At 42.3% G+C, this 25,566-nt stretch overlaps 1 protein-coding gene across 2 annotated transcripts in view; it reads left to right on the top strand.

Annotated features, from left to right (window-relative positions):
- Positions 1–25,566, top strand: part of NR5A2 (nuclear receptor subfamily 5 group A member 2) — a 193,295-nt gene that overhangs the window by 64,609 nt on the left and 103,120 nt on the right. For both annotated transcript variants that reach the window (XM_073642890.1, XM_073642889.1), the window contains exon 4: positions 875–1,521. In XM_073642890.1, the coding sequence (XP_073498991.1) occupies positions 875–1,521 (647 nt within the window). The remainder of the gene's footprint in view (positions 1–874; positions 1,522–25,566) is intronic.

Genomic DNA, 25,566 nt, shown 5'->3' on the forward strand with positions numbered 1-25,566 from the left:
TTTTCCCCCGCAAAAAAATAAAAAAAAAATCTTCTCTGTGTCTAATTATTGAAGGAATTTCAGAATTGTTTAAAAAAATATATATATTAAAAAATACATTTCTCAATCATACACATATATATGGATATGCACAGCATAATAATACATATTCATATATTATCTGCCTGTTTTTAAGCTCCTGTCTTCTATAACTCATTCTCCTTGTAATGGCACCACAGTGTGTACTTTACTAATAGCCCTATTAAACTTAAATTGCAGCCTATAAATTACTGAGATTCATTAATTGCAGATGTCTTTATACAAGATGTGTATGTGAGATCTCCATGCATTTTTAATGGGGGTGTAATCACTCCTTTGCATAAGAGCCACTGGCCAAGGTAGACGCAGTCAGTGTCACTTGCTATCCCATTAAACTTGCACCACAATGAAACTTACCGCTGTGACAAACCCCATTAAAATCCCCCCCCTGGCTGCAGCTGAACCACATTTCTTCTTAATTATTCCTAAAACTGAAGACTTTGCTATTCAGAAGCTTTAGTGAAAATAAAATCAAATTTTCTTTTTCTGCAAGCTGACATCATTATGTCGGATTCCTGGAATAAGAAAAGTCATCAACACAAAGGAGAACGCTATAGAAAATGTATTGATGTGGGGAGGGGGGGGTACTAATTAGTGGCTATGTATCTAGAGAGCATATACAAGTGACTTTTTTTTACATAGGGAGTCATTATATAGTGTTAATATTCCTATTTTTGACTTTTTATGAATTACTCCTTTTGCTACTCTAGTTTTTGTTACCACTGATTAAATATAACGCAAGTATTAGGAAATTAGAACTTTCTGTTTAGCTTTTTTACCTTTCTTTATCCTACAGCTGTGAGAGCCGACCGAATGCGCGGAGGGAGAAATAAATTTGGGCCAATGTACAAAAGGGACCGAGCTCTCAAACAACAGAAAAAAGCTTTAATCCGAGCCAATGGACTTAAACTGGAGGCTATGAGTCAGGTCATCCAAGCCATTCCTACAGATTTAACTATTTCTTCGGCTATCCAAAATATCCACTCGGCATCCAAGGGTCTACCTCTAAACCATGCCGCCCTTCCTCCTACAGACTATGACAGAAGCCCCTTTGTGACGTCACCTATCAGCATGGCCATGCCACCTCATGGCAGCCTGCAAGGTTACCAGGCCTATGGCCACTTCCCCAGCCGTGCTATCAAATCGGAGTACCCGGACCCTTATACGAGTTCTCCAGAGTCTTTAATGGGATACTCTTATATGGACAGTTATCAGTCCAGCTCCCCTTCCAATATCCCACACCTTATAGTGGAACTCTTGAAATGTGAGCCTGACGAGCCTCAAGTCCAAAGCAAGATCATGTCATACTTACAGCAGGAGCAGGCCAACAGGAGCAAACATGATAAACTCAACACATTTGGACTCATGTGCAAAATGGCCGATCAGACGTTATTTTCTATTGTTGAATGGGCGAGGAGTAGCATCTTCTTCAGAGAATTAAAGGTAAGACTGGCTGATCTGGCCTGTAATTATCTACTCCTGTAATAATTACCATTTGTAAATTAGAATAAAGAGCAATGAACTATTGGAGTTACCACTTAGTAACCAGCAGAGCAGTAACTTTCTTTGGAATTGACTTTGTATCTTTTACAGCAGTTAGCGGGTGAGTTTTCTTTAGTTATGGGGGTGACAGAAAGGGCGTATGCCGACATAAAATACATCAAAGAGCTCAATTGATTCACATACAGTAATTGCTATATTTGTGCATAGTACGGTCTTGTAGAGTTCACTTAAAAACTTGTCTGAGTTATTGAAAATACTCACGGCTGACCCACAGGGTCAGGATTTTCCACGGCGGTGCTGAAAGGATGTTTAATTATTTAGGCTAACAAGTCATATATAATTAGGGAGCTCGAAGTGTCTTAGAATTTTTTTTTAAGGTATAAAAGCAGGAAATGTCTCTAACTGGCTTGATGAAAGCAATGTTCAGGTCTGTTCTTTCAATTACTGATGGCACACAGCAGACACAGCGGTGGGCCTATTGTAAAGGCAACTGAATTGTACAGCTTCCCAGCAGTTGTTAAAAAGCAGTAATCACTTTCCAGCTCCTTGTCATGTGCATTAAATGGCTTAAGACTGTGAAAGGCACAGCAACTTACTTCTACTGGTGCTTAACCTGAAGTCCGCAGGACCATACACTGTGCCCCACTGTCATCCGTACAGTGTGTGCTCCCTGCCCCCTCCGTCTCCCTACTGACCCCGCTACTGTCAATGGTTAATGATCATAGACCAAGTTACCGTCTAGGCTAAGGGGCTAGGGGGGTATAATTACAGGAGCGCACAGAAGCCGTGTCTGATCTCATTGGGAACATGAGAGAAAGAGCATGTATTCATTCATATGTGCCTTTTCAAGAAATTTCCAATTGTGTTTGATCATGTGCTTTATTAGTCATTATGTGTCACGGAGCGGGTATGCACTGACTATTCATAATTATTGTGGGTAAAAACGCCAAGCCTAAATGATAGTAAAATGCTACAAATATTATTATTGGAAACTAATATGGAGATATATACATTTAAAGAAGGCCTCTACTCATTATGGCCAGGACTTCTGAACTACATATATTATCCTCAGTTATTCAAGCACTGATAACATTGTCTAGGGCTCTGTTCACACTCTGTTCACAACATAGCCTCACACTGCCCTACTTATCCCGAAAAGATGGACACCTGACAAAAACCTGATAAACCCAGTATAAATCAAGATCTGAAAGTTATATTAGAAAATAGCAAAGAACCTTAAATTGTACTTAAAGAAACACTCTGGCAAAACTGATTGACTGTGTTATACCTAGTATATGGTAGTGGTGTAGAACAGTAAAGCGCGCTGCCCCCTGAGGCCGTCAGTGGACAATGCATCAGTTTTACCTGGAGTATTCCTTTCAGATTACTTTCATTCATAGTAAGGTCAAGTGCACACGGACATATTTTCGGTCCACGTTCTGTCTGTGAAAAACCAGACAGCACATGAACAGCACGTAGACCAGTGTTAGTCAATGGGGCAGTGCTGATGAGTGATGTTTTTCACGGGCCGAATTTCTGCGTGTGATAAAAATCACAGCGTGCACTAGTTTCTCCCGAGTGTTGGATGAACTGAGATCATTCAAGTCTATGGGAGCACAAAAAAAAAAAAATCGGATTGCAAACAAAGCCATCATATAGTGTCTGATTTTTATGGATACATTACAATTTTTAATGCAGGAAACTTTTTAGTCTCGTAAGTTTTTAATAACTGCTGCTGTATAAAAATGGATAGTACACGGATGACAAATGAGAAAAAAATCATCCAAGTTTTATTTGATGAAAATCAGATTATTTTTTATACTTTCATGTGAACTTTGCCATATAACTTTGCATATGTAGAAAAGTTAGGCTATCATGTATCAGGAAGACCTCTGTCTTCTTTTTATATATTTGTCTGCACATACGGTAGGGATATTGTGATTCACAAGTCTCTACATTTCCTCCATAGAATATCAATAAAGACACAGTTCACATGACAATTTTACCATTAACTAATCATTTGCTAAAACACAAAGAATGATCATATATGATTGGAGGCATTTTTTAAAGTAATTTTTTTAAGTTAAAGATAAGTTCAAAATCATTGGGTTTAAAAAATGTTGTTTCATTTTTTAAAATTTTTCCACCCGTCTTTTACCAAAACTCTTCTGTCTGGAAATGTTACTCTCATTATCATGCCACCCCCCTAATGGAGCGAGATTGAGCCATTATTTGCATTTTTTTATTACAAAAGTTGCAATTAATACATTTATCTAAAACCATCTATGCGTTAAACCATGTTCACTTTGGCTTAAAAAAGCAACTGTCAGAAATAGCAAAAAAAAAATGAATATGATTCAAGTCCATCATAATCTTGGCATCTGCCAATAAAAAAACATTGCAAAAACTTGCATTTTACTGCAAATAAATGGAGTCAAATCAATAATACATAACCTCCGATATCTATAAATGTGTAAAATCAACCCAATTTATCCAGTGAGGCGATCGATCACCAATGTAGACCTACATTCTGTTTTATGTATCGGATGCCAATTACTTCTATGCGCTGTTAACACAGTGAAGACATCACTTTGACGTCCAAAAGTTCATTCACCTACCATTTATTCTTGCTGTCACTTTTGGAGACAGAAAAAAAAGTTAAATTTATAAACCACTGAGAAGAATATTTTTTGGGTGAAAAATAACTGTTGGGCTAATATTCACTTGTTAAATACTGTTGAAACTACTGGGGTATTACTGTATTTAGATTGATATCTTTCTTATTTTAATTATTATAGAAATAACGTTGGTGACTTTCTAATCGTTCACCATCAGATTGTGACCCAGACAGACGTATAGCCCCTATGACCCGTTTTGCGAGACAATCATGTATGAAATGTGTGTTCTTTATTTTGTCAATGGTGCGGATGACAAAACAAGTTCGATATTACTATACGGAGTATTAAGTGTTAATTTATGGTGGCAGCTTCACTTTAAGAATGGTAATCTGGTCTTAATTGCTTTTTGAAAGTGTAATTGGATTGTAAAGTGATTATGAGAAGCACAGACTGGACCTGCGAGCCCTGGGTTTAGGCCCTGGGAGAAAACCGTCCAGCACTATTTAAAACCATTTTTACTTTAAATACAGCCCAAATAGTGCGTGGATCTGGATTTGCCTCATAAACAGAGGAAATATAATGAATAAAGTGTTCTGCCCTGAGCGCGATTTTATATTTAGCACTTCCAGTAATATGAGCCAAGTAGGAACAAAAGGAGGGATAAATATAGAAGTGGGATAATAGATAGCCGTGAATATTCCTCAGATAGTGTTTCCATATCACAGGGAACGTTCAAAGGGGCAAGGGTTATTTTTAAGGATTTGTCAATTTAACAATGGGGCTTCAGTTTACGCTGCTGACTGCACACATGACAGCGATGTGACCGTGCCATCTTGTGTGCACACTGGCACAATGTTACAGATATTACATGTATCAGGTCTGGGGGGACGGACACATTTTGTGGGTCACCAAAGTCGGCCAGTCTTTGGTTTTGGCCACCAGCTGAACACCACACATTGCCCATTTGTAACACCTTTCATGTGAATGTTACTTTTACTATTATTACATGTCATTTAGCAATGAAAACATTCCCACTGTTACGGGGTTGTATATTCTTGATGACTAGGGATTACCGTTGGGCAGTTACACAATAAGGCCCTATCACACATTGACAATTTTACACACCGATTTTTTTTTTTTTTTTTAACAGATTTAGGAGAATCTGTAAGGAACAAAATATCACAATATACCCAATTACATGAGACATCACCGGGACACAATATCGAGGGTCAATAGGTGGACAACTAGTGAAACCCATGAGTCCAGGCGCAGAGCATTGCCCTATACCTGAGCTCTAAGGCTAGGTTCACAAGTCACATATTTGGTGTTGATTTTGTAGATTTTACACACCTAAAATTTGCAGCACTTTATAATACCAATTATGTCTATGAGTTTTGACTTTCATTATTTTTTTAAATTATTTTGTCCAGAATGGAAAGTTAGGAAACTCTGCAAATCACTGTATTAGGGAATTTCTCTTCATCCCTGTAAAAAAAATTTACATGTAGGTTGCTTCCACACTCTTTTACAGCTGCATTGATTCCAGAATATACTCATTTGGAGTACCGATGATGGCAGTGAAAGGATCACCATTTGTTCTCATAAGAACACTCTCCCACAGCAGGCTTATCCCCAGAGATTGTGTACATGACAGCTTTTTTCAGTCTTGTTCTGCTGTGAAAGCCGCCTGAAAAAGCGCTAAATAAACGCTGAGAAGAATGAACATATGCATTTCTATGTAGAAACAACTTGCTGTTCTTGTGTTCAAGCTTTTGAGCATCTTTTAATCTCATTAGGGATAAAAAGATGTGAAGTGGCTAAAAGAAATGAGCTGACCATTCCCCAGGCGTTTTGTGCTCTGAAAACGCTCTATACTTTCTAATAGAAGTCAAAGGAAAGGCTCAAAAAAGGCTAAGTGTTTTGTTACCATTCCTGCTGGTAAAACTATTAGCGTTTTCTTTATTGCTGAATGAAATTTAAAAAAAAAGTCTGGAAAACGCCAGTAAAAAAGACGAGACTAATATGCTGGAAAAATACTAAAAACAAAGAAACAAAAACTGATGGTTCAGGAAAAAAATGCCGGAATTTCCTGAAGCGTCTTCCTCATGACAAACACAGCTGGTATGCCCAATTGAGAAAGAAGCTATTTGTACATATCCTCAGTGAGACACAAGTGCTGACCCATCACTGCCAGCATCTGTACTCCAAATGACTGTTCTGATCTCAGTGCAGCTAAAGGCAGACATAGAGACTAAGGAAAAGCTGAGGCTTGGTAGCCACTTGCATGGAATTTTTTTTTACACCGATCCTCTAATAAAGTGATTTGCAAAGTTTTATAACTCTCCATGCTGGACAAAACTTTTAAAAAAAGTTTTATTATTATGTACGATCATCCAAATGCTTTCTTGATCTTTTTTGTGGAAAATCGACTCAGAAAGGTCTAGTGTTTGATCTAGAGAAAAATAGTGAAAATAAACAGCTCCCTGTTTTTAGCAATACTGTCAGGTATTAGCAGTGGAGTAATACTTTGTGCAGGATATGGATGCGTCTTTTAGGATATGTTCACACCATGCATTTATTTGACATTTTTTGCTGCAGTTTTACCGAAGTCATGGAAAAATTGCTTCAGTTTTGCAGCAAAGCGTTTTAACACAATTTTGGAACATTTTGGCAAAAAAGTATAACATGATTGCTTTCTATGAATATACCCTTAGACTTCCTTGACACAGAAGTTTTTTTAGCAGCATTTTTTTCTGGTTTGTAAAAAGTACCATGATTTTTTTTTTAATATATATATATATATATATATATATATATATATATATATATATATATACAAATTCATTTTTTTCTTACAATGAAGCCTACTTTACTTAAGCATAAAAGAAACGCCTCGACTAGAGCAGACTGCATTTGTAAAAATAAAAAACCATGCACCCAAAAAATGTGCAAGAAATGAAACCTAAAAAATGCCATATTTGTGTTACATTTCAGAATCTTAGTGACTCACACCCAAATATGTAGTTGCAGCATTTTTACAATCCAAAGTGTAATTCAATACCAACAAAGTAGATGAGATTTCAACTAATCTCACGTATAAATTCTAGATATTTTCTGTACATAAATTGCAGATTTCTGGGATCCGGATTTTGAAATCCAGTTCTTTGTTCAAAATCAGCTTGGATTTAACTTTTGCATTGTACGGGTCAATGCACATGCTGCAGAATTTGTTGCAAAAATTTCTCCAACTGAAAATTTGTTCCATTCATCTGAATAGGACTGCTACAGATAAATGGATGCGTTGCAAGACTTTCCAGCACAAAGTCCGCTGCAAGTAAGCAAAATGTGCAGTACCCCAAGGCTAGGTTCTCACGTTGCATATTTGTTGGGGATTTTACATGTGTAATTCTAAACTGTAGTGTTTCTGCAACTAAAATCCACATGGGTTTTCTGTGGAATCACATCAAAAACACCAGGCCAGAGGTTTAGCCTGCAGTTTTAAGTGTCCCTATTGATATAAATGGGTAAAATCCACACCAAAAAAGTGCATTTCCACAACAGAAACTGACATGCTGCAGATTAAAAAAATTGCAACAAAAGCCAATTTCCATTTAGATGCTGCAACAAAAAGAGCACAGATGGCGATTGTGCTAAAACTCACTCATTTTGCTGGTACTAGAGAAAATCCACAAGTAAAATGTGCACTAAATATGCAGCCAAGCATTAGTCTAGGGTTACACAACTGTTTTACTCAGATCAAACTCTGATCAGCGTTTGATCAAAGAGTGATCCGATTTTCTTGTATGTGGAGAATAATAAAAAAAATTCTCCAAATTCACCATTCTTTCAGTCTGTAAAAATTGGACAGCATTCGGATGTCATCCAAGTGCAGTCCAATTTTTTCCACGGACCCACAGACTTGGAATTTCCAAGTGTGATTAAATAATCGGATGCAACTCGAGAATGTTGCAATTTTTTTCTTGGACTGACTCGGTCTGCTGAAAAAATTGGACATGTGCACGGCCCCCGAGAATAATATAGGGACGAGTGCTACCCATCAAAACGTCCCGATTTTTGCAGTCATGTGCACGAGTCTTTAGACCTGCAGACCCTGTGCTACTTTATCACACGTGCGCTGATAAAATAGTGGGTTTTATGCCACATTCACACGTTCAGTATTTGGTCAGTATTTTACCTCAGTATTTGTAAGCCAAAATCAGGAGAGGAACAATCAGAGGAAAAGTATAATAGAAACACGTCACCACTTCTGTATTTATCACCCACTCCTGGTTTTGGATTACAAATACTGATGTAAAATACTGACCAAATACTGAACTTGTGAATGTGGCCTTAAACAGAGATACTATTATTTTTATACACAATTAGTGGATATACAAAAAAACAACAATTTTTCATTCATTTTGTTAATTGTCTTACATACTCGTAAAGTAGTCGGCAGTATGGTGGATTATAGAAACCAGAGCTCAATTGTTTTCACAGAGCTGACATTGATTTCATGCATTAATAATTCATTAAACAATGGAAGCAATCTTAAGAATTGTTGAAGCAAAAGCTTTGAACATGTGGTGCTTCCATTTTCCCGTGACATCTGTTATTACATTGTAACACTGCTCGCCAGCACATAACACATTGTGTGCTGTATCCTGGTCCCATTTCTCAATGTAAGTCTTAATGTCTCCAGTAGTCACTACAGGATGACGCTGGATATTCTCACAAATGTGTTACGTAGACTGTATACCTGGTTATCCTCCTTGTTCTTCCTTTGTATCAGCCTTTCTTATTGTCTTTTTTCTTTCTGTGCTGACGGACAGAAAGCTTTTCAGGAGTTGTATAAAGGGACATACTTATTAAGTACACCACATTGAAAGCTAAGGGTTATATTTGTGTAAGAACTTGTTATACTTTTTGTACATTACATTTATCCATGGCTTAAGTTGAATCATTAGTTTATTGATTTTATCTCATACTGGTTGTGAATGTCAATAGCAACAGTCAGTGTTTTAGTTCATTTTGATAATGACCTGATCAGGCTTGGACTGGCCCACAGGAGAACCGGAGAATCCTCCGGTGGGCCACTGTGCAGGAGTGGGCCACCACCCTCTTATTTGAGCAGTACTTGGCACAATATACTTGAATCACTATGTAAAAAAACATGTAGAAATGTTGAAAAAATGCCGCAAATATATACTTAAAAAGGATATACATATGTAGCTTTATTTTCATGCCTCAAATGGACGCAGAGAGGCAGATGAGAGCGGTGAAATGAGTACTTACTGGTAGTGGGACCCTGAGCAGAGTGCTCGTATATATTTGCTGCATTTTTTCAACAGCACAATGTATTGGCAAACACCATAATCTCACTTGTTCTCATGCAGCATATGCTTCTACTTGTTATATCTATCCTGGGATCCTCAATTTTAACATTGTCTTTTTGAATACTATTTTGCACATGCGCCCCTGCCTTGTTGTACGTTTTTGTTATCTCCCTGATCCTCAATAAATATATACTTTTAAACCCATACTTGGATCCTAGACTTTCTGGTCTTTTTTTCGTTCTGTTTTCTCTCTTTGAATCAGACAAAGGCGGCATCTTCTTCATTTAACAATCTACGCAGCTCATTGTTATATGAATTTGTGATTGAGGATAATGTCACATTTGCATGTAGCTGAAAAGTGGGGCCCTGGAGATGGTTACTGGTGGGTCCATGGTACCCCAGTCCGACACTACCTGATCACTGTGGGCATTATAAGGCTAAGCTCACACCACCAGTTTCTCTCCATCCTGAGAAAATCGGTCCGATCAGAGTTTGATCAGAGTGGGATCCAATTTTCTTGGAGGTGGAGAGAAAAATCAAAGTTTCTCTAACTTCTCCATTAAGTCAGTCCGTGATGTCATCCGAGTGCGGACAGATTTTTTCACCCATAGACAACAATGGGTGAGTGTGTTACGACTCTCGGAGGCAAATAGTGCATGCTTCACTGCATTGGCTGAGTGCGATCCGATATCCGAAAATACAGCCATGTATATGAGCCCTAACAGTTAGTAAGGAGCATCCCGTCATGAAACAGATTGCACAATACACATGTTTATTTTCTACATTTGCTGAGATATTGCGTCCAAACCTCTACTCATACTAAAACTTTTCTTTTTTTTTTTTCTTTATATTGGCTAATGACTATTAATTTGGATAAGATTCTTTTAATAGTAAAATGTCACAAATAATGGGCAAAAACAATAAAAATGCGATGTTCTAATGCCGGCCAAGGCTGTGCTTACTATTATGCTGTGTGTTATCCTTTTGGGGTTTTTGGTATTTTTAACAGCAAGTACTGTATAATCTACAGTATTATTATAGCTGTCAGAAACACCACAGTCAAGGCAGAAACCTTATATAGACCCCATTATAAATCAGGGCGATTGTCGGGATTCTTTATGATCTGTTAGAAAATGGATCTCTCATTGCTGTCATGACTTCATTAACACCTGATGTGTATAGACTCCAATACTAAAAACCCTACAGTTTGGCTTGTAAGTGAATTTAGTACTGATACTTTCAGGTTATTTAAGCCATTTTCCCCTTATAAAAAAAATAGAATCCTAGATATTTCTGGGCTTTTTTTTAGATGAGAACAGTTGTTTTTAACACTTTTTTTTTCATGAAAAATACCAGATTCTGTTGAATGGAGACGGGTATGAACAGAGAAGTATCATCTACTATTGTAAACCTTTTTTTTTGCTTTTTTTGTAAATATGAAATCTTCGGTGAACGTGTGCAGGACTTGCTGACACTGGGCAGCTTCCTCAGTAACCTCACGCTGTGCTCCTTACTGTCTCCAGTTCTGCTCCTGAACTTTACATGCACAGGGATCACTTCCAGTTGTCCTTCGAAGTTTTTAGAGCTGTTTACTTTAACGAAGTGGCTCCTTTATGTCACATGGCCAACAAAAACATACCTTTTTATAATCTGTCGGCTGCGGCCAGCCAGTGACAAATGACTTTTGCCCTTCATTTGACAATGACTTAGGAACAGTGGATTACTCTCAGATACTTAATGCAGAATTGTATTTATCTTTGACCCTTTTTAGATTAATTTTAATAATTCTAGACATCTTGAAGACAGTATATCACAGGATAGCTACAGCAAAGGTGTTATTTCAGACAAAATCGATGCGGGTCTGTTCATATCCCTTTGTGCCATACGGTCAGTGTGTGCTTTAAATTCTGATCTGCTTGACAGATTTTGTTTTGTTTTGGTTTTTTTTGTCTGCCGTTGCAGATGGATCTAAATATTCACTGCGAAAAATGTAATAAAATATATACCATCCATTTCTATCCATTTAACCATTTCTCTTGTAAAATAAAGCATACTATCCTTATGCATCAACATACAGAGCAGCAGATTGAGATGTATTTTTAATAAAACAGTATTCAGACATAACGTGGTCACCTGAATGCTACAAGGACACACATATGGGGAATTCAGACATAAGAACCTTTTATATACTAAAATAATACTCCAGTGATTGCAAATCTGAATGTGCAGTACGCTGCAAAAAAGACTTGTTTTTACTATACAGTGGTGTGAAGTGTTTTCCCCCTTCCTGATTTCTTATTCTTTTGCATGCTTTTCACACTTAAATGTTTCAGATCACAAAACAAATTTAAATATTAGACGAAGATAACACAAGTAAACACGAAATGGAGTTTTTAAATGAAGGTCTTTATTATTAAGGGAAAAAGAAAACCAAACCTACAAGGCCCTGTGTGAAAAAGTGATCCCCCCACCTTAAAACATAAATTAACTGTGGTTTATCACATCTTTGTGAAGCTGAGTTCAATTTCTCTAGCCACAAATAGGCCTGATTACTGCCACACCTGTTCGCAATCAAGAAATCACTTAAATATGACCTGCCTGACAAAGTGAAGTAGACCAAAATATTCTCAAATGCTAGACATCATGCTGTGATCCAAAGAAATTCAGGAACAAATGAGAAACAAAGTAATCAAGATCTATCAGTCTGGAAAAGGTTATAAAGCCATTTCTAAAGTTTTGGCACTCCAGCGAACCACAGTGAGAGCCATTATCCACAAATGGCAAAAACATTGAACAGTGGTGAACCTTCCCAGACCAAAATTACCCCAAGAGCGCAGCGACAACTCATCCAAGAGGTCACAAAACACCCCACAACAACATCCAAAAAACTGCAGGCTTCACTTGCCTGAGTTAAGGTAAGAGTTCAATACTCCACCATAAGAAAAAGACTGGGCAAAAATGGCATATTTGTAGAGTTCCAAGACGAAAACCACTGCTGACCAAAAAGAGTAAGGGTAACACTCTTCATCAAAAAGGCATCAAAGCCATCCCAATTCGACAAGATGTACTCATCACAATGGGCCCTAATTCTAGTATCTCACCTTGGTATGTGCCAACTAGGCCTCAAAATAGATGGGGCAGAGCCTGGCTGTATTGGGAGCCATCTGGGAAGGCGGAATATAATATAATATAATATAATGGAGCACAGCCCAGGAAGGCACGCTCCCAATTGTACTGAATGCATAAAAACTTAACGAGAAACAAAAACTGAGGACCGGCATATCTGGTGATATAAGTATAAAATGTGTCGGATTGGGGTGCCAAGGGCCCACCAGTAACCAACTCCAGGGCCCCACTGTTCAACTGTATGCAAAAGTGACATTATCCTCAATGACAAATTTATATAATAATGAACTGGGTAGATTATTAAATGAATAAGATGCTGCCTGTGTCTGTACATAGTGATTCAAGCATATACAGTGGAAAAAATAAGTATTTGATACACTGACGATTTTGCAAAAGAATGGAGAGGTCTGTAATTTTTATCGTAGCTACACTTCAACTGTGAGAGACAGAATCTAAAAAAAATACAGAAAATCACATTGTATGATTTTACATAATTAATTAGCATTTTATTGCATGAAATAAGTATTTGATCACCTACAAACCAGCAAGATTTCTGGTTCTCACAGACCTGTTAGTTTTTCTTTAAGAAGCCCTCCTACTCTGCACTCATTACCTGTATTAATTGCACCTGTTTGAACTCATTACCTGTATAAAAGACACCTGTCCACACACTCAATCAATCACACTCCAATCTCTCCACCATGACCAAGACCAGGGACAAAATTGTAGACCTGGACAAAATTGTAGACCTGCACAAGGCCTTGATGGGCTACAGAACAATAGGCAAGCAGCTTGTTGAGAAAGCAACAACTGTTGACACATTTATTAGAAAATTGAAGAAACACAAGATGACTGTCAATCTTCCTCGGTCTGGGGCATCATGCAAGATCTCGCTTCGTGGTGTAAGGATTATTCTAAGAAAGGTCAGGAATCAGCCCATAACTACATGGGAGGATCTGGCCAATGACCTGAAGAGAGCTGGGACCACAGTCTCAAAGATTACCGTTAGTAACACACTATGCCATCATGGATTAAAATCCTGCCGGGTACCCAAGGTCCAGCACATATTCAGGCCCATTTGAAGTTCGCCAATGACCATCTGGATGATCCAGAGGAGGCATGGGAGAAGGTCATGTGGTCAGATGAGACCAAAATAGAACTTTTTTAGTATCAACTCCACTCGCTGTGTTTGGAGGAAGAAGAATGAGCACAACCCCAAGAACACCGTCCCAACCGTGAAGCATGGTTGGGGAAACATCATACATACTTTGGGGGTGCTTTTCTGCAAAGAGGACAGGATAACTACACCGTATTGAAGGGAGGATGGATGGGGTCATGTATCTTGAGATTTTGGCCAACAACCTCCTTCCCTCAGTAAGAGCATTGAAGATGGATCGTGGCTGGGTCTTCCAGCATAACAATGACCTGAAACACACAGCCAGGGCAACTAAGGAGTGGCTCTGTAAGAAGCATTTCAAGGTCCTGGAGTGGCCTAGCCAGTCTCCAGACCTGAACCCAATAGAAAATCTTTGGAGAGAGCTGAAACTCAATGTTGCCCAGCGACAGCCCCGAAACCTGAAAAATCTGATGATCTGTATGGAGGAGTGGGACAAAATCCCTGTTGCAGTGTGTGCAAACTTGGTCAAGAATTACAGGAAACGTCAGACCTCTGTAATTGCAAACAAAGGTTTCTGTGCCAAATATTAAGTCCTGCTTTTCTATTGTATAAAATACTTATTTTATACAATAAAATGATAATTAATTATGTAAAAATCATACAATGTGATTTTATGGATTGTTTTCAGACTCTGTCTCTCACAGGTGAAGTGTACCTACGATAAAAATTACAGACCCCTTCATTCTTTGTAGGTGGGAAAACTTGCAAAATCGGCAGTGTATCAAATACTTATTTTCCCCACTGTAGGGCCAAGTACTGCTCATTTAAGAGAGCGGTGGCCCACTCTTGCACAGGGGCCCACCAGAGGATTATCCTGTTCTCCTGTGGGCCAGTCCAAACCTGAGTGTAGTATGCAGGCACACATATACACTATGGCTATCAAGAAACAAACCCAAAATAAAAACATAAGGCACAGGAACACTGAAGAATGTGAACAGTTGCAACACAAGTAAAAAACGTAGGGTTCTTAGTTAAGACCCTTTTGATCAAAAAGGTAAAAAAGCCATCCCATCCCGACAAGGTGTATCCAATCAGTTTACATTCTGGGTTTGTTTGTTGATGGCCACAGTGTATATGTGCACCTGCATATTACATTTATATTAATAAGTGTGCCTGTCCTCATTTTGGGTTTCACATCTAGGTTCTGTTCTCCACATAGAAGAGAAATGTTCCTGTTTCAGACATGTTAACAATGCTGAAGGGGGCTGGATCTATAGTCTTCCAGCCCCCTTCACATAGAGCGCTGACAATTAGCTGACACAGGAAACTCCTTTATTTTCAGCACAGGACTTAAAGTGGTGATCTCAAACCCGGGACCATGTAGAGACTAGGTTCACATGAGCATATAAAAATCATACGAGTTTCATAAAGAAAACTTGGAGTATACTTTTCTCATTTGTCATTTGCATGCATTCAGTGTGCAGTCTGCTTTTTTACAGTAGCTGTTATTAAAAATGTACAAGAATAAATACATAGTACATTTTTATGTAAAAAACTGCAATGTATCTGTAAAAATCTAATGCTATATGGTTACTCTCTATGGAAGCCATTTTTTGGAGGACCTATAGACTTGATTGTGCAAGTCTCATTCGACACATGGAAGAAACTAGTGCATGCTGCGATTTGCTCCACACGCAGATTCTGCACTGCCTCATGGAATAACATTGAGCACTCGGACCTATCATACAGTTGTATGAACATGGCCAAAGTATATTAATAATAAAATATTTGTATCACAAACAGATCATTTTAGGAAGTGTATAATACCTTCAATTGGAAAGAAAAATATTTTAAACTTGCAAGAGATGGGGCTGATTTATAAATATTGTCATACGGACAATTTTTGGTTCAGTGTGTAAACTTCAATATTTTATTTTTCAAAGTTTCCATTTCACAAATGGATTATTGGATTTTATAGTAACCATCATAGAAGAGTCTCAGTGTATGAACTAATGTAAACCGTCATCAAATTCTATATATTGCATCTTGAATATTACATGGCTCCGGAATAAACCAGTCCCTTATTATGTTAGAAATAAATGTCATGAAATTATGATATCCCATCTATTCACAAGTTCTTTTCTATTATGGTTCTTGGAAAACATAGGTGCCCAATAGTGCAGACGTACTTCCATAGCAGCTTGTATAAAGTCGATACATTTATCCCAACTATGTTTGCTCCATGTTATATATTAAACTAGATTAATATATACAGCATATTTATGTAATGTCACAATGATCATGGTAATGTATGTATACATCAAATGTGAATATAGACTCAGTCCAAGTTGTCTTACAAAGTTGTCTTTAGGACACCATTACCGTACTTTTTCACTGACTATATATTGATAAAACCTTCCAAATGCCACATTACAGCTCTGTATCTATATTTATAACGCACTTATTTTAACCAAATCCTCATTAAATGTAGTTTTCATGTTATTACTGTAAATGATTATACCAGAAGTATGTTAACATAGTCAATATTGAAAGTAGGATTTCCATTTATGCAGGAATACTGCTAGTATCAGCAACTATTGTCTTGTTTCAGCTGTACTAAGTACATCCTTATATTGACTTAATTTCACTCACAGTGACATGTTTAAGTGGTCAGCCCCCCTAAGACTAAAGTGTATTAATGGGAGTGAAATGTCTAATGGCTCTGTCTTCCTTAACCAGAATGCTTGCTGAGAACAACCATTATGTGACATCATGTCCTGTTAATATAATGTGTTTGCCATATACTTTGTCTCCGTTTGTTGGCATACATAGATGGAAGAAGACAGATAGATAGATATATGGATAGATAGATAGATAGATAGATAGAAAGATAGATACTTGTAGATAGATGGATAGATAGATATATGGATAGATAGATACTTGTAGATAGATGGATAGATAGATATGACGCGCCCCTGGGCCTGTGTCGCGCTGCGTTGCGCACGTGGGAGCTTACCCGGAGCCGGATCTGTTGAGGGTTGTAGTCTCGTGGCGGTGATCCGGTCCGTGCCCAGGGAGTCAGACTAAGTGGCGCTGTTTTAGCGGTAGATGTTGGACGACTACGCCACCCGTTGAGTGCAGCCAGGGAGCTGCTGCTGCAGGGCAGACCGCTGAGGCCGGTGGTAGGATTGTGCAGCGTGATAGTATAACCCCCAACGGGAGGGGTATGGCCTCAGGGCAGCCGACGTGGATGATGGGGGTAGCAGGAACCACTCGGAGACTGTACTGTGTAGTTCAGGGTCTTTACTGGTGACAAAGATAGACCCTCCCGGAGTACTGGCTAGCGATTGGGGCCTGGTCAGTCCTTGAGCAGATGGGATCTCTCCTGGCCAGGCGGAGTTGTAGGCCTCCCAAACTAACGATACTCTTCTGGCTACCTTGCTAGAGGCGGGTATAAGTAGCCCACGTCCCTGAGTGTACCGTGTGGTGCTCACCCGTATGGCCGGTGACTCGGGGCCTTCGGGTTTCTGGGCCAGAGGACCTGCAATCCCCTGCCGGTCGGTTTCTGCTGCTGGATAGGAGTTAGTCCCCACAGCCTCGGACTCCGGGTCCGGTGATAACTTCTCAGTCAGGGCGAGCTCTGCAGCTGCCAGCCCCTGACTCCTTGTAGCACTGCTCCCACAGAGCTCCTGTTGTTTCTTCCTATGCTGCTTCTTTTCTCTGCTTCTTCTCTACTCACTCACCCTGCCTCAGCCCTAGGTTTATATAGGGGAAGTTCTTCCCCTCCCAGGACTGGGCAGGAGGTGTGGCATGCACAGGATCCCTGACCAAGAGACCTCCCACCTGCTCTCAGACATAACATTGCTGTTACTGTGGAAAACCAGACCCCTGGGGTGCCACATTCCCCCCTAGTGAAATTTAGTACTCCGGGACTAAACATATTTTAGAAAAACATAACAAGATATAACAATAACAATAAAGAAACACATAAAGGTGGTCACGGCATGTCCGTAACCGGGTGCAGTCTTTGAAGAAAGCAAGGTGTCCATTTCACCAAAACAGGGAGACGTAACCAGGTAGGGGTCTGTTTTACATGATCCAAGGCTACCAGTTCCAACGGCTGCCGGGTGACGATGGACTGCAGGGGAGTCTTCTGGCTGGCACGGTCCTTCCTTCTTAGGTTGCACGGGCCACAGTCTCTGCACCACCTCTCGATGGTTCCCCTCATGCCTACCCAGTGGAACCGCTCGCGCAGCAGGAACTCCAGCTTCTTCCATCCGAAGTGTCCAGCCCCGTCGTGGTATGCCTCCATCACCATGGCTGCGTCTCTTCGTGGCACCACTACTTGCCAGATTAGTTCATGCGTCCGGGAGTTAACCATTCTGCGGCACAACTTCCCCTTGTAAAGGAACAGTCGACTCTTCTCAGCCCACAGTTGCTTGGCTTCCTCCGGAGCGTCTGGGTCAAGGCGAGCCTCTGGCCGAGTCAGCATCTCCTTCACCAGTCGGACGGCAGGGTCACTGTCTTGCGTTTCCTCCCAGTTGTAGTGAGGCAAGGGGTTAAACGTAGCGGCTTGCTTACTCCTTACCCGGTGGGAATACTGGATAGTCCCATGCCGGTGGAACGCAGGGAGTTCGACTTCTTCCAGTCCCTCTGGATCTTCTCCTACGTCCGGTAGGTTTGGCATCCTGGACAGGGCGTCCGCGTTGGTATTGGAGCGTCCTGCCCGGTATTTGATTGTGAACTCGTAGTTGGACAGACGGGCCATCCATCTCTGCTCTAGGGCACCGAGTCTTGCTGTGTCCAGGTGTGTCAACGGGTTGTTATCCGTGTACACGACGAACCGGGAAGAAGCGAGGTAGTGCTTAAAGCGTTCGGTGACTGCCCACACCACTGCCAGGAACTCTAGCTTAAATGAGCTGTAATTCTCAGGGTTTCTCTCGGTGGGTCGCAGTTTTCGGCTGGCGTAAGCGATTACTCGTTCTTTCCCCTGCTGGATCTGGGACAGCACGGCTCCTAGCCCGATGTTACTTGCGTCGGTGTAGAGGATAAAGGGCTGGCTGTAATCCGGGTACGCCAGGATTTCATCCCCCGTGAGGGCCATCTTCAGCTGGCGGAAGGACTCCTCTTCCAACTTCTCCCATCTGAAGGGCGGCTTCTGGTTCTTGGCCTTCCGGGACTGGCCTATCAGGAGGTCCTGCATAGGAGCTGCCTTTTTGGTGAAACCGGGGATGAACCTGCGGTAGTAGCCTACCAACCCGAGGAACTGCCGCACTTCCTTTACACTGGAGGGACTTGGCCATTCCTTAATTGCGGTGATCTTATCAGGGTCGGGAGCCACTCCGTCAGTGCTCACCACGTGTCCCAGGTACTGCACCTTTGGTTTCAGGAGGTGACACTTGGAGGGTTTCACCTTTAGGCCGTAGCTTGCCAGAGCTTCGAACACTTCCGCCAGGTGTTTCAGGTGGTCCTCATAAGTCTTAGAATATACGATGACATCGTCCAGGTACAACAGGACCGTCTCGAAGTTTCTATGGCCCAGACAGCACTCCATTAATCGTTGGAAGGTTCCTGGTGCGTTGCAGAGTCCGAACGGCATGCAGGTAAACTCGCTAAGTCCCATCGGGGTGGTGAATGCGGTCTTCTCCCGGTCCGCCTCTGCTACAGGAACCTGCCAGTACCCACTAGTGAGATCCAAGGTAGAAAAGAAGTTAGCAGATCTTAAAGCAGCCAAAGACTCCTCTATCCTTGGTAAGGGGTACGCATCCTTGTGTGTGATACGGTTGATTTTCCGGTAATCTACACACATCCTCATGGTGTTGTCTTTCTTTTTGACTAAGACTAGTGGAGCTGCCCAGGGGCTACAGCTATCCCTGATCACCCCAGCCTCCTTCATGTCTCTAAGCATCCCCTTGGCGTGTTGGTAGTGTGCAGGGGGTACGGGTCGATACCTCTCTTTTATGGGAGGATGGTCTCCCGTGGGGATGTGGTGTTCTACCCCCTTGACTCGCCCGAAGTCTAACGGGTGTTTACTAAACACTCTCTCGTACTCTTGAACCACCCGATAGACTCCCTGTTTCTGATGTGAGGGAGTGGAGTCAGTACCCAAATGTAGTTGCTGACACCAGTCCTCCATTGTTTTCTTAGAGCCGTTACCTTCCTCCGGGTGAGATGGAGGCAAGGGTTCCACAGATTGTATAGCATTTTGGTTAATGGTATATAATTTGGCTAGTGTGGCATACCGGGGCAGGTACACTTCCCTCTTCCCGATATTGATTATGCGAACGGGCACCCTCCCATGGCGTACATTAACCACCCCCCGTGCTGTCAAGATGGTGGGCCTACTGTCTGAGTAAACTGGTTCTACCATTGCCTGGTAATCTCTACCTCTCAGACCAATAGCTGCCCGGCACCAAATCATCATTTCACTTTTTGGGGGCATGGCAATAGGGAAAGGGTCACACATTCTCACGCTACCAATCTCACCGCCGGAGAGTTCCACCTGTTGCCGTCGCATCAGTGCCCGGATCTCTTTTTGGAGCACTCGCTGCTCGCCGGAGCTGGCGTTCTTGGCAACCTGCTGTAAAAGGAAAATCACCTCTGCAAGACAATTTTCAATTACATTAGTTCCTAGAGTTATCTTTGGGTGACTCTCGTGTTTGTCAATGTCTACAATGATCAGTCCCTGTGCTGCCAGTTCAACTCTACCAATTTTAATGGTCACCTCTTTAAATCCGATCTGTGGCACGGGCTGACCATTGCTGGCGATGATACTCAAGTCGTCGTCAGGGTAGCGGGTAATATCCGAGTCATTCCAGTACTGCTTGAAGAGCACGTACGGGATGGTGGTGACCTGTGACCCGGTGTCCAGTAGGGCACTCATAGGAATGCCATCCAGTACCACAGGCAAGACTGGACGTCCTCCCACATATTTGTCGCGCCAGTTTGATGGGCCTGATGATCTTTTTCCTAGGGGTTGGCCCTCTACCCTAGGTTGTGCCAGTTTAAAGGACAGTACCTTGCCATATGTCCGGGTTGATTACAGCGGCGGCAGATGGGTCGTCCGTCCTCGTTGTATCGGTCGCTGGGTCTTCCTCTGGCCGGTGGGGTCCTCCTTGGTCGACGCCACGGGATGTCCTCCGGTCCGGATGCCAGCTGGATCTTCCCTGGAGTGGAAACCTGTAAAGACTGCACAGTTCGGGTTAGCGCAGCAACGCTTTTAGCTAGCTCTTGGACCTGATGGTGCAGGTCTGGAGCCGAGTCATTGTTCAAAGCCTGCGCATCAGCTCCCACAGGCCCTGCCGACAAGGGCGCCGCCTCCTGGTGGTAGGTGGTAGTGGGGCGTCTGTGGGTCACAGCGCCACCTGGTGCCGGTTCTCGGAGCACCCGGATGGCTCTTTCCTTGAACTGTGCAAATCCCAGATGAGGGTCCTGTAAGGCCATTGCCCGCAACTGGGTTTGGTGGGCATTGCAATATAAACCCTCTATAAATTGTTCAGTTAACAGCCTGTCCTCGTCTCCCACGCCGTCAGGGTCGGTCTGCTTAATGGCTCTCAGGGCCTCTTGTAGGTTCAGGGCATAGTCCCTTATACTCTCATGTGCCCGCTGTTTGCACCCGTAGAATCTAAGCTTGATCTCGGCTGAGGTGCGGGTATCAAAGGTGTCCCTCAGCCGGGTTAGTATCCCTGAGACAGTCCTCCCCCCAGGTGGCCAGGACTTTACCTCCCTTTGGGCTGCCCCGGTTAATTGGGCCACCAGGATGCTTACTTTTTGCTCTTCTGTGAGGGGGTACACCTGGAAGAGGCTATCCAGTTTTTCTCTAAAGTCCTGCAGGGTATGTGACTCCCCTGAGTACTGGGGTAGCCAGGCTGCCCCCGGGATATAGGGCATGGTGAAAGGCATGACCGCAACAGTGGTGGCGCTGGCGGGGGTTGGAGCGGTGAAGCTCTCCTCCGTATCCGACATCCTTCTCCCCCCTAGTGGACCGTGGCCTACCTTGCAATGATCCTCTTCCGTAGGCCGCGGCTCCGCAGTGGATCGTCAGGGTTGAGGACCTTCCGTCGCGCTCCTGTGACGTCGGCGTCTGCTGGGCTCCTTCCAGGACCTTACGCAACGTCCGGACGTGAGGCGGGGCTTCAGTTCTCGCGCGTTTTCGGAGTCCACGCCCCTCTTCTTCCCGCGCGGCGTTCTCAAGATGGCGTCTAATGGCGGGAAAACTCCACGGATGGCGGGAAGAAGGCTGAAGATGGCGCCGGATGGCGGGAAAACTCCACCGATGGCGGGAAGAAAGCGGAAGATGGCGCCGGATGGCGGGAATCTTCACCACGGGTAAGTTTTCACAGTCTTTTTCAGGCACGCAGTACCCGGTGGTTGCGGGCACGAGATCCTGCCGACTACGCCAAAAGTTGACGCGCCCCTGGGCCTGTGTCGCGCTGCGTTGCGCACGCGGGAGCTTACCCGGAGCCGGATCTGTTGAGGGTTGTAGTCTCGTGGCGGTGATCCGGTCCGTGCCCAGGGAGTCAGACTAAGTGGCGCTGTTTTAGCGGTAGATGTTGGACGACTACGCCACCCGTTGAGTGCAGCCAGGGAGCTGCTGCTGCAGGGCAGACCGCTGAGGCCGGTGGTAGGATTGTGCAGCGTGATAGTATAACCCCCAACGGGAGGGGTATGGCCTCAGGGCAGCCGACGTGGATGATGGGGGTAGCAGGAACCACTCGGAGACGGTACTGTGTAGTTCAGGGTCTTTACTGGTGACAAAGATAGACCCTCCCGGAGTACTGGCTAGCGATTGGGGCCTGGTCAGTCCTTGAGCAGATGGGATCTCTCCTGGCCAGGCGGAGTTGTAGGCCTCCCAAACTAACGATACTCTTCTGGCTACCTTGCTAGAGGCGGGTATAAGTAGCCCACGTCCCTGAGTGTACCGTGTGGTGCTCACCCGTATGGCCGGTGACTCGGGGCCTTCGGGTTTCTGGGCCAGAGGACCTGCAATCCCCTGCCGGTCGGTTTCTGCTGCTGGATAGGAGTTAGTCCCCACAGCCTCGGACTCCGGGTCCGGTGATAACTTCTCAGTCAGGGCGAGCTCTGCAGCTGCCAGCCCCTGACTCCTTGTAACACTGCTCCCACAGAGCTCCTGTTGTTTCTTCCTATGCTGCTTCTTTTCTCTGCTTCTTCTCTACTCACTCACCCTGCCTCAGCCCTAGGTTTATATAGGGGAAGTTCTTCCCCTCCCAGGACTGGGCAGGAGGTGTGGCATGCACAGGATCCCTGACCAAGAGACCTCCCACCTGCTCTCAGACATAACATTGCTGTTACTGTGGAAAACCAGACCCCTGGGGTGCCACAGATATATGGATAGATAGATACTTGTAGATATATATATAGATAGATCGATAGATATATGTATAGATAGATAGATAGATATATCGATAGATAGATACTTGAAGATAGATATATGGATAGATACATGGATAGATAGATGAATGGATAGATAGATAGATAGATAGATATATGAATAGATAGATATATGGATAAATAGATGGATAGATAGATAGATATATGGATAGATACATAGATATATGGATAGATACATAGATAGATATATAGATAGATATATAGATAGATAGACGAATGGATGGATAGATTGATAGATAGATACAGTAAATAGAAAATTGGGATGATTTTCCTTATTGGAATGTAAAAAGACTATAATAAAAGGTGACAAATGCTGTAAATGTGGTTACTTTAAAAGGAAGAGTCTATTCTGACGATGGTGCCACATGCTATTAATACAGATCTTGGCACTAGGTACAAGTCGTCTTTCAACCCTTGTAATTCAACAAAAACTTTGCAGTATTCCTATCACTCTTCGAATCTTATCAGACCTCAAGATCAAAATAAACCAACCAATGCCCAGTTGTTTAAAACGTGCTTGAAGATGTCACATCTGTATGAAACATTCCTGACTACTTTTTTTATCTTTTGGTGGGTGGGTAGAGATATATTGAGGTCTCATAGTTGGCAAAGACAGTAGCCAAATAACTCCCTACTTTTTCTACTCCTGTTCAAATACCAGCACTCAGAACATATGAAAGCTTATTGATTTCATGTATGTCATGCATTTTTCATTTCATTACAATTTAATGTAAAATGAGAGAATCATTCCATGTAGATTAGGGACAGTAATTGTTAACTCCTGCTTTTCTGCAATTAAATCTACACTTATCTGGTGCCACTGTAAGCGTCAATTCACATGTACACACCCGATCTTATTCTTGTCCTCTTCTCTCCTCTATGCACCCTTTCAGTGGTCCCACTCAGAACCCCTTGAACTTCTGTGTTTTTTAACAGCCAATTAGTCAAAATGTATTTATTAATTGTTAGTTATGCAAAGAAAAAATATTGTAATAATGCACATTGCATGGACACTGTATATCAGGTGCTTGGAGTCTCTTTCTTTAAACCAAAAGGCAACAGTAACTTTTGTTTGCTTATATCCCTGATAATTGTTATTATTATTAATAACAAATCCCCAACGTTTATCATAGCAGACCTTTGTACTGTTTTAAAAATGTTTTTTTCTCTTTGTGAAGCAGTTTCCACATTGGCTGCCGTTGCTGGACGCTGTCTTCTCCTATTAGAGGTTATCCTTCTGCATAGTCACAGCTCTAGGAGCTTAAAGCTGTCACAGGTTTCCCTGCTTCATTGCCTTTGAATTATCTCTGAGCCCTCCCCATGTTCTACATCCTCACTAGATGAACAGCAAGTAAGAGGACAAGGGCAGGGTCGTCCTTTGAAGGACTAGGGGATACCAGGTGAAGTGTTAATGGACCTGGAGCGCATCCACTCTCTTGATATATGGGGCCACATCTTAAAGCCGGCATTGCTTTTCAAAGATATATTATTTCATTTGAGCAGAGCCGTCCGAAAGTGGCTTGCGCTGCTGTCCTGATAGATGATCCTGTGTCCGCAATCTGTTATGGAGTGTGAGTTTTTCTCCACTGCCCCTTCCTGCAACTCATAAAAATTGTGCTGAGCTCTCTAAGTTTTCATCGCCTTCCCTTTAACCCCTTGGGTCACAGGTGCGGAGAACAATATGTTTATATATTATCACAGCCTGATAATGTACAAGGCAGACTGAAAGCTCTCGTTGATGACCCCTATTGTATTGGAACTACAGTCGTAGACTGTGAACATGGAGGGAAGTGGTGTCTTTGCCTCTGATGTGTGTTTGTCAGATTCCTGAAATGTGTCAGGACATTCTGATCCACTAATATTATATTCATACTAACATTTCATACCATTGGCTTATAATCAGTGAAAACAGATATTTGGGAGCAGTAATACTTCTGCTCTATTCGATGACTTTTATTGCCCTTTATAGGTTATGGGACACAAAATAATTTCTCATGTATTTTTCATTAATTATATGGCGTCAAGAAATTCCTCAGCACTATGCGGAGTCTATACTGGCTAGTCCCAGCACCTAGTGGGCACACAACCTTAGGCACACACATAATTAACCTATTAGTATGCTAATGTGGTATGGGCATAAATCTGAAGCATCCAGAGATGACCATGCAAGCACATGGGGAAAAGTTTCAGTTGTAAATGGAGTCGTTAGGTAGGAATTGATTCACACGACCTGGACCATCAGCCTCATCAGTAACCTATGGCTGCTGGATGGGAGTCCTGAGAATCACCTTTTACCAAGCCAACCTGGCACGACATCAGAGTTGTGGTATGACGCACATATGATGTCATGGTAGGCGGCTAACCAGAAGAATAAATG

This window comes from Phyllobates terribilis, unplaced genomic scaffold (genome assembly GCF_046119375.1).
Source record: "Phyllobates terribilis strain yellow unplaced genomic scaffold, ASM4611937v1 Scaffold_8__6_contigs__length_399053987, whole genome shotgun sequence".
Taxonomy (NCBI): Eukaryota; Metazoa; Chordata; class Amphibia; order Anura; family Dendrobatidae; genus Phyllobates; species Phyllobates terribilis.